We start from the raw sequence: 10,713 nt of genomic DNA, 5'->3' as shown, positions 1-10,713 counted from the left end.
ACGGGTATACAAGTTAACAGGATTCCTAATAATCACCTGCCGACTTTACGACTATTTCAAAATGACTTTACCACAGTAAGTAACGTGGTCCCTACCTAAATCCAGCCAGTTGGACTAGCCCCACTGCTAAACCCAACCCCGTCAAACCTCTCTATACAACTAATTAAATACAAACCTCTATCACGGTGGAGATCGAACCCCTGACTTGTTCCTTACTGGAGTTGATGGGATACCACTGTATTATAAAGACATGAATTTGGTAGATTTAAAACGTTTGGATACCAGAAGCAGAAGTTAAGAGTAGAAGTTTGGAAGCAAAAAAAGTTTTGCTTCACAAAAAATTATCTTTATTAAATTTTAAAAGTTATTTTAAAATCATGTACAAAATATAATTTATGACATTTTTGTTTCGAGAAGTAAAAAAAAAAACGATTTCTGAATATGCATTCAAACATCCTGTAAACTTCTTGATGGTCTTTTAAAGGAGAGCCTCCGAGAGTCTGAGTCAAAAATCGGTGACAAGAAAGGTGTACCCTGACAAATCCAAAGTTTGCCATGCAAATGACAGGAAAGCATCTTTGAGAATGATTTGGTCAATGGAAAGGACGATTTCACTAAGCTTGACTTTTTAGTGATGTACCGCATATGTCTGTCCAATAACTAACCATAACTAATCCGTAAAATTGATCGTGCTTGATATTGTAGGAGTCGACATGATATTTTGGATCATGCATGACGGAATGACGGAAAGAGAAATGAGCAAATAATTAACGGGCTGATATGATTCGGGATCATACTATGATCCCATAATCGAATCCATAATATCAGAAATCTAAAATATCGAAGTTATAAAAAATCTAGAATATCCAAGTCGCCAACAACTTCGGTCCCTGCTACTCGTGGTTCATTCTGTTGGGGATTGGTATCGTGACGACCCTTCACATGTATATACATACGATACGATACGATACGGTGGTATCGGTGATTCTGATTACTGACCAGATATTGATGGATACCGATAGTGATTGAACGAACAAATAGATTTCTATCGAGTTTTGGTATTTTTATCCTTATCATAGAGATATATATATAGAGATTTGCATATGTAGATGTTTAAGTAGACTTCGAAATATAAATAAAAAAGAAGTTAATTAACCTTTGAATCCAAAAAATATTGTAGTTTAAATAAATTATTAGTCATATATGACTAATTAAACATATTTCAGCGTCGATAATTGCACTAGTTGCTTTCTGGTGCTGGGTGACCCTTTTCGAATTGCATATATTTGCGAAAAGAATTCATATAAAGGCCGTAAGGAGGAGGACTGATCATTTCCAAAAAGAATTTGAGTAAACGCGATTCCAAATAATCCAATTTTCACGTTGTTTATATTTCCTCCGTTTCTAAAAAATAGGTTTGTTTAAGAACTAATTATTATAGCCAATTTTTCATAGTTTTTTCTACTTTATCCATGACCCAGTTGATTGGATATTAGAGAAAAATGGAGAGAGAAGTGGTCCCCTCTTCATATTAAGAGAGAAAAAGAAAAAAAAAAAAGTAGTCCCTCCATGTGTAAATTAGTAAACTAATAACGTTTGACTTTCCACATAAGAAAATAAGCATATTTTTCTTAAAACATCCAAATAAAGAAACAAACTTATTTTTTAGAAACGGAGGGAGTATATATTTTGATTTTAAAACAAAATGGAAAAAAAATACTAGAATAAAGTTGTTTTTTAAATTTTGATTTAAGCATATCTTTTTTGCTAAATTGTTAAAAATTTACTGCTGAATACTTAAAAATGTACATCAAAAACGTTAGCCTAAACAGGCTAAGACCAGCCTCAATTGAGCAAAATGGAAAACACAAGAAAACCCAAAAGCGACCTAAACAAGAAACTTAATGTAGTTACCTAAAATCGGTGAGAGGCTAAAGTGGAATTCTAGGGTTTCTAAAAGTGAGTTATGAACATTCTTCGCGTAAACCACGCACAGTGGCCGTTCAAAGGCTGCTTCAGTCACAGGGAAGAGGCTTAGGATCGGTCTTAGGGAGGGAAGCAGATGAAGAGAGAAATCAGAGAATTATAGGGTTTGAAGAAGAATTGCTCTGAGAGTTTACGAGAAAGATTGTGTTAGCTTAGAGAAATAGAGGAACTATTTATAGCTGAATTCTCTAATCTCAGGTCGGTGAAGATAAGGATTGTCTTCCGTGCCATGCGGATCAATTCTCCTGTCTCTCCAGGAATAGATATAGATAAACTAGGTTGAGTTTATCTCATTATTCCACCGCCTTTACTTTCTTCCACGGTGAGAAATAAGCTGGGTATTTCTCAAACATGTTGTAGACCACCAGACCAAAACCCTAATTGTTATCCCCCACATTTGTTTGAAGTTGAGTCATCCTTTGTGATGATGTGTTGAGAGAGAGAAATATTCTCTTTAGCCGAGTTGTCCAAGATAGAGAGATATTCTCCGATTTGTAAGAATGACTAGGATGAGTCAAGTGAAAAGGCATGGGATGCCTCAGAATTCGTGTGGAGAGTCTGAAAAGGAGACTTGATTCATACATGGGGCTCGTGCCTATCATGGAGAATATTCGGCCCCGAGATTTCCCGGGAGATTGGAGAGTTTGTGGAGAGATGTGAATATCTCTGGGATATAGGAGGAGATGTGAATCTCTCTGGGATTTTGCAGAGAGATTTGAATCTCTCTGGGACTTTGAGGAGAGATTTGAATCTCTCCGAGATTTTGTTGAGAGATTGAGATTTGAATCTCTTCGAGATTTTGGCAGAGAGATTTGAATCTCTTCGAGATTTTGAGGAGAGATGTGGATTTCTCCGAGATTTTGCTGAGAGATTTGAATCTCTCCGAGACTTTGCAGAGAGATTTTGAGAGATGTGAATCTCTCCGAAATTTTGCAGGAGATTTGAATCTCTCCGGAATTTCGCTGAGAAATTTGAATCTCTCCGAGATTTTGAAGACGGATCAAAATCTCTAGAAGATTTTCTAAACAATTCTGAATCTCTCTGTGGTCAGCTGTGACTCGTCTTGAAGAGAGAGAAAGGGATTTGTACGCCCGACTAATGTATCTGCGGGACTTTGGATCACTTATCTTTGACCAGCGTATCTTGAAGAGATGTGCTATAAATCAATTGTGTCTATATTTATGGGGCCGACGTGACCAGTGTATCTCAGAAGGATATTCTAGGAATCTGTCGAAAGGTCCCGTAGGCAGAATAACCAGTGTATCCCGCGGGGATGTCCGAAAAATTATCTGAAAACCTCATTAAGTCGATTCAGAGCATAGAGTATACATGACCAGTGTATCTGGCGATGATGTACTAGGAATCAGTCCTTGATCTCAAAAAGGATGAGTCGTGCTTACAGGAGACATGAAATTCTCCGCTCTGGGTCATAAGTCCACCGAGGACGTTTTCACGCATCTACAGAGCCTACATGACCAGCAGTATCTTGTCGAGGATGTATACTAGGAATCATGGCATCACAATCAGCCACGTTCGTGAAGACTTGCTGGAATTGTGGTTATTTCGGTTCATAAGTCTGTCGGGGACGTTTTACGCTCTACAGAACCTAATGACCAGCAATATCTCGCGGGGATGTGTGCTATGAATCACGACATCACGACCAGCAGTGTCTCGCGGGGACGTATACTAGAAATCGTGGCTAGGAGTGCCTTGAAGGCTAAGGGTTTAATCTCTCCCGTGAGAGTTGAGTTTTATCCATGGTCTTGAAATGACGCTTTTACCCCTTATCCAAATTTCACCATCTACACTTGGAAAAACATGAAATAACTAGCATAAAAAGACCGAAGGTACACCAGAAAATATAACTGGTCAAACACAAATGTATCCCCTCTACTCATTTTTGCTCATTTCTTAGTCAGCTTGTAACTATGATGTAGATATATATAGCTCAAGGCTATTCTAACGTTACACCACCTTGCTCGGATAAACCAATGGATATTATCCTAAGGGGTAAGGTCTCGTTGAGCTTTTTTACAACTCAGTTCGTACTATTATTACAGGGATGAACCCTACCCGGAATATGAACTTTAAAAGAAAACTGTACATGTAAATCAGAAGAAAAGTAAATATTGTGATGATGATATAGTATAGCCAATTCCCCACCACATATCAGTGCCATAACTTCAGCTAATATCTTTTGAAGTTACCCCTATCCCATCAGCAAAAGCACCAAAGAAAACACCACTATGATCAAGCATGAACTTATGAGAGCCTAACCAGGAGTTTAGCTCAGACATCCCTCTAATCCTTCTCTCCATAAAAGAAATAATTTTACTTCAATTTTAGGTTTTACTGCTTTACCATTACTTCTAGCCCCACATGAAAAAAAATAATCTTAATATACCTGGCTCCGTCCCTGATCACGACCTCCACCGACAAAATCATACCTCACCAAAACCAATATTGTCCATAGACGCTCCATCACAATATAATTTTGATTCATAGAGGGAATCTGAAACAAGCCTCACCTACAATTATGTTGTAGATGTTTCCAGCTTCTAAAGCCAGAAAATTGCATAATCTGCCAATCATACACTGGATTCCTCATTAGAAAAATTGCATAATCTATCGTTATAAGTTCAATGATCGTTTTTCAAACCCAGTGGCATATACCATGGTTGTGAAAATCCTAGGTTCCATTCAAAAATTTTCTGAAAATGATTCAAGTCGTTTATTTGAATCGTTTCTTTCGAAATATTTTATGTGTTGTAGAGAGATTCGAACTTGGGTGCACCTGCTCGTTGTAGTGCACCAAAATCCAGCTTCTTTTATATATAAAGTACTTATACATTAAAATCAAAGACTTCAGATTGTCTCATTTAGTTCAGTAAATTTATAGGTGTACATGTAGCGCTTCAACAATCGACCGGAAGTAAAAATATTCATTTGGAAAGTAGCCCACTCCATTCTCCCCAATAGCATGAGAGTAACTGCAATTTTACCTGATATTGACACATAATGCAAACTATGCAATGAAAATCAAGAAACTTTAGATCACTTGTTCCTTCAGTGTAATTTCGCAACTCATGTATGGATGCATTCCAATTTTACTATGGATTTTGTTCGAAATGACACGACAAATTTTCATGAATGGCTAACAGACTGCTTCAACAATCCAAACAGAGGGGACTATGATATAGAATGGCATGTTTTATGTAGCATAATAATCTGGTCTATTTGGAAGGTTAGGTGTGATGTGGTTTTTAAAAATAAGTATCAGAATATTATTGTAACTGCTAATAGTATTATTACTTTCATAAATAGCTACAACACGGTGAATAACACAAGTCACTATATAATGGAAGACCTATACTGTAATTCTAAAAATGATGTTGTGCTTAGAATTACCAAATACCCTGGAGCTGAGGTACGAAAAAATATGGCTCTAAAGATTAATATTGCACTGACATTGGCAGATACCTCTATAAGAGCAGGGATTGGTCTAACTTTGATTGATCATACAGGAATTGTCAGAGAAGCTAGAGGATTCTCTATTGCCAACACAAATATAGAAGAACTTGAAAAAGCTGTGGCAGAAGCTGCTTTCCAATGGGCAACATGTTGGAGTGGCCACAAAATCTCATTCAGAAGCGATTCGGAACCAACTCTGGTGCTGCTGGTGGGAATTTATACTGAAGCTCGAAGGCAGCGCTACCTGATCAGTGAAGATATTGGAAACACAAAGAAATTTGATATTGCTTTCTAGCACAAGACTTTACTTTGGTCATGCCAAATGATATTTTTTGGCTAGTAAACTTTCTTTGTTTCGTAAGAAATATGAAATTAAACACAATTGGATAGATAACAGCCTAAGGGCCCTTTTAAGCTATTTAGACCCTTTTAAGCTATTTAGACATTCAATACAGGAATGAAAATGTAATGAATGCTCGTAATTCCAATTCTCGAAGTACAGAGCAATATTTATCAATCTAATGAGGAATACCTCTTTTGTTAAAAAAGAAGAAAACAATCGACCATGAATCTCTAATTCTTGATTTAGTATACTATTCACTCCACAATTCCCGATTTCACAAACTTGATACACACTACCATGGCAAGTCCAAGGAGCCTGCTCTCGAAATTGAACACAATGCCCCGGCCAAGCAGCATGGGCACACAGCATGTCAACGATATTAAAAGATCTCTGAACAGAATGCGCAGACGAATCCCGGAAATAACTAAAATAACATTTTAAACTTTTTCCCATATATTTGCTATGATACGGACGAGACATCAAGAGAGAGAAATATGAAAACAGCGGATTTGCGAATCAGAAGAAAGTGGATTTCAGAATCTCGAGTTAACCAAAAAGAAAAGTAAGTAGAAGAAGATATGAGATTTTATTTTCAGACAGAAAAAAAGATTTGAGATATCAATGAGAGATATCAATCAGACCCTTCAGAGTCAGACAGACAGATATCAAAATTTAAGAAGACCGGACTTGATAAATAGTCCCAACCAGATCACTTCTTATTCCCAAGTTCCAACAACAACAACATTATTTTCCCTCAAATTTCAATCACTGTTTCTTGAGTATTTAGATTTTCATTTTATCAGGACTGTTTAGTAAATCATATCATCAAATGGCTGGTTTTGCTGATGTTTCTGTTCATGAAGAACTTCATGTTCTTGCTGTTGATGATAGTCTTATTGATCGTAAAGTCATTGAAAGATTGCTCAAAATCTCTTCTTGTAAAGGTAATTAGTTATTAGATTGATTTTTTTTTTTCTTTTTGTTATTTCTTCTTCTTCTTTTTGTACTTGATGTTAACGGGAACTATTAAATTTGTTTTACAGTAACAACTGTGGATAGTGGAAGAGGAGCTTTACAATATCTTGGGCTTGATGGAGATGATCAGAACTCAGTTGGATTTGTTGGTTTGAAAGTGAATTTGATTATAACTGATTACTGGATGCCTGGAATGACTGGATATGAACTCATGAAAAAAATCAAGGTAAATATCATATCCATCCTTTTCTTCCTTTCCTCTGTTTTTTTCTTTTTGTTTACATTCAAAAACAATTATCTGATTGATGTATTTTTTGTATGAACAGGGATCGAAAACATTCAAGGAAATCCCAGTGGTGATCATGTCATCAGAAAATGTATTGCCTCGGATCACTAGGTGTTTGGAAGAAGGGGCAGAGGAATTCATAGTAAAACCAGTGAAATTATCCGATGTGAAACGATTGAAAAACAACTTGACAACAAGAGATTCCGATCAAGAAATAGTTATCGATAATTATCAAGTTGAAGAGACTACCCTTAAAAGAAAATTTCATGAGACTGATGATCAAGAGATTGTCCATGATCAAAACGATGATGATCTTCAATCATCTCCATCGTCCTGTTTAACTTCAACAGATTCTCCATCGAAAAGACAGAGGAAGACGATGATGAATGACAGTGATTGATCCAAAGTTCTCTCCACTACGAATTTTTTGGTTTTTTGATTGGGCATTTTGTGCTTATTTGACATGTCTGTTGACTTAATTTGCCTGACCTTTTGACTATACCTTTTTAATGTTGAATTTAGTACAGTCCTGTTCTTTGTCTTATACATTTAGCAGTGTTTCATTTGAATTTCTCGCACAATTTCCATATTTTTCTTCAAGTAATCGGACCCAAAGCGAAACGAACACGAGAACGAAATCGAAAACGGATGGTTTCTTCAAGAAAAAGAGACTATCCTATTCCCAGGCAATGCTTAGCTCAGGTGGTTTAGCCGTTGAAATTATCTAAGGTTCAATTTTCACGGCATATATCCCTAGTATTTTTATTTTTCGAGAGAATACACAAATGCCACATGGGAATTAGATTCACAAAACCTTGCGTTTAAGGGTATACAATATTCTAAATTTCTTATTTGCACAAATAACATGTTTAGATACCTGAACCACTCGGAAAGAAAACCATTTCGTTCCAATTTTTTCTTTTCTTTGTATCACCTTCAAATAAACTTCTTTATTCTGAATGAGTATCGAAACATGCTCTAAATGAGATGGAAATGGAATGTTAAACTCTTTATCTTATAATCCTTCGAGGGTATTTGGATGTCAGAAATATAAGTGCTTCTGAATCTCGAGAAGCAACTAAAATTTGATTCATAAAAAGTTAATTTTTTCACGTCAAGAAGTTAATCTCGAATTGCCAGCTTATTTCTAAATTTCTTTTGACTTCTGAAACTTGAAAAGTTACTTTTGAGAGCGTATCTAAACGCCCTCTAATATTGGAACAAGTTTTTGACAATGTTGAAAAATTTACTGATATTAAAACACTAAAAATAAAATTGATTGTAATTTTCATTCGAGCCCATTTCTCGTATTCTATAATAGTAATCTTCACCAATTTTTTTTTGCAGTTTTAGGTGCAAACACATGAAGATAAAGTTGTGAGGCCTAATTAATTTATAACTTCAACATGAAATCAACTTTCATACAAAAGAAATTGAGAGAGGATTTATCACGAATGTCACAACAGTGTGGCAGTCTTTTAATGGTTGAAAATGCTTACAATTTAGGGTTTTGAGCTCATTTCAGGATTATATTTTTTGGATTGAAAGAGAGAATTCATTAAAAGAAAGAATTTACAATGCAAAAAGGGAAAGATTACATAAACATACAGTCCCAATTTTGAACAGAATATGAAAAGTTCAGGTGAGCTTTGAAGCCAAAAACAGAAACTCATTTCAGGATCGTTAAGCGATTAGGAGTTGAAGGTCCATTTTAAGACCATTGAGTTATTTCCTAACAGGATTCACCACTCGAGTTAAGGGTATACCGTATACGGGCCTTGCAATGTCCTTATAACTAAAAGTGATAGTTGTGCATGCATTTGAATACAAATATACGGTAACTTGTAACTAATACAAATAAAACTCAAATCTATTTACGAATTTGTGAATGTGCATGCGTTTAAATTTATTAACGCAAAAACATGTATGCTTGTTTCCCCTCATAAATAAAACCAACATGTAAATACAATAAACGAGCAGAGAAAATTTAATAACAGGATCTTACAAGATAGGAATATTAATTACAACCTGCCTAATAAGCATTATTTGTTTTAATTAAATGCTCTTAATGGATTTTAATCCTTTGTTGTGTTATCCAATCTTATATAAACCCTTTTCTCATATGCTATTGTTTGAGGCTGAAAACGATTTCTGCTGATTTTGGTAATTTCGGGTGTGTGGGTGAGAAACGAGTTTAAACCCTAAAAAATGTACTGCAAGGGAGTACTTTAGATTCGAGAGATCAATCTGTATAAATCGGGCCTAAACCAAGAAATGGCCGTTCCAGACTTGCTTCGGTCACAAAGTGAAGGAGAAGGGTTGGTTTTGGGGAGGGAAGCGAAGAGAGTGTTGAGACCAGAATAGTTGATTCTGAAAGAGTAGTTGTTTCACGACTTGTATCAGAAAGTGGGAAGCTAACAGATGGAAAGCTAGCAAATATTTTCTGAGTGTTGTATCCTCCTGACCTGAACTTGTTGTTCGGTGGAAATAGGTAACGCCTATTTATACCAGTCGAAGTGAAACGTATTCTGGTCTCATTAAGAAATGCAAAACGGGTGAGTAAATGGGCGGAGGTGGTAACCGGTAACGCCTGGAATTGATGTTCCGTAAAAGAAAGCGTTTCACCATTACTCCCTCTATTTACTAACCGCCTAATCCTTATGACTCTGTCTTATAACGGGCGTAGTGTACGCCGCACGCTGTAAACCTCCAAACCAATACCCAATGAGCATCCCCCAGTTTGTGACATGTGTTGATGTCTCGAGCGTTTTCTTGGAAAACATGTAGCATGTTGTTGTTGTCTGTCAAGTTGAGCTTGGGAGATTTGCCGACTCGGTGATGACCTTCGACGGTCGAGATTTTGCATCTTAAGAGAAAAGATAGCCGTTGATTATTGTAACCCTTCATTTGGTATCCAGTGGCATGAAAGCATGATCAGTATGGCTTCAATATGGCCTAGTTTAGGCGCGGTCAAAATTTAGGGTTTTGGCTTTGTTTAGGCGCGACCAAACTAGGGCCAAAGGTTGCCATGCGTTAGCTGGTAACCTTGGACGACTAAGATCTGCATCTTAGATGAAAAAGTGGTTGTTGATTGTTGCAGGCCTTCGTTTTGGTAGCCAGTGGCATGAAAGCATGATCAATATGGCTTGAATATAGCCTAGTTTAGGCACGACCAAAAGTTAGGGTTTTGGCTTTGTTTAGGCGCGACCAAACTAGGGCCAAAGATTGCCATGCGTTAGCTGGTAACCTTGTACGGCTAAGATCTGCATCTTAGATGAAAAATGGCCGTTGATTGTTGCAGGCCTTCATTTTGGTAGCAACATAGGGAAGGCCAGCATGGTATGGCGCGGCAAGGAGGTTGGCATGCCATTGGCACATGTGGCATGGCATGCCTTGGCGCGGTTTGGCGTGGCCAAAACTAAGGTTTTGGGCCAAAGGTTACCATGCGTTGTTTGGTGACCTTGGACGGCTAAGATTTGTATCTAAGATGGAAGGGTGGCCGTTGATCATCGCACGCCTTCGTTTTGATAGCCGCATAGGGAAGGCCGGTATGGTGGTTGGCATGCCATTGACACATTTGGCATGGCATGTCTTGGCGCGGTTTGGCGTGGCCAAAACTAGGGTTTTGGGCCAAAGGTTACCATGCGCTGTT

At 37.1% G+C, this 10,713-nt stretch overlaps 1 protein-coding gene across 1 annotated transcript; it reads left to right on the top strand.

Moving 5' to 3' along the window:
- Positions 1–6,276: 6,276 nt before the first annotated feature.
- On the top strand, positions 6,277–7,605 carry LOC113319006 (two-component response regulator ARR5-like). Its single transcript, XM_026567311.1, has 3 exons — positions 6,277–6,744; positions 6,844–7,001; positions 7,102–7,605. Exons 1-3 carry the CDS (start codon positions 6,630–6,632, stop codon positions 7,459–7,461), a joined length of 633 nt encoding a protein of 210 aa, XP_026423096.1. The 5' UTR covers positions 6,277–6,629; the 3' UTR covers positions 7,462–7,605.
- The last annotated feature ends 3,108 nt before the right edge of the window (positions 7,606–10,713 follow it).

This window comes from Papaver somniferum, chromosome 10 (genome assembly GCF_003573695.1).
Source record: "Papaver somniferum cultivar HN1 chromosome 10, ASM357369v1, whole genome shotgun sequence".
Lineage (NCBI taxonomy): Eukaryota > Viridiplantae > Streptophyta > Magnoliopsida > Ranunculales > Papaveraceae > Papaver > Papaver somniferum.
This window is presented reverse-complemented; position numbering and strand designations above follow the sequence as displayed.

Excerpts from the sequence above, each read along its gene's own strand:
- LOC113319006 (XM_026567311.1), top strand. The coding sequence starts at position 6,630 with ATGGCTGGTTTTGCTGATGTTTCTGTTCATGAAGAACTTCATGTTCTT. Across the intron at positions 6,745-6,843 it reads CAAAATCTCTTCTTGTAAAG|TAACAACTGTGGATAGTGGA; the intron begins GTAATTAGTTAT and ends TTTGTTTTACAG. Across the intron at positions 7,002-7,101 it reads AACTCATGAAAAAAATCAAG|GGATCGAAAACATTCAAGGA; the intron begins GTAAATATCATA and ends TTGTATGAACAG.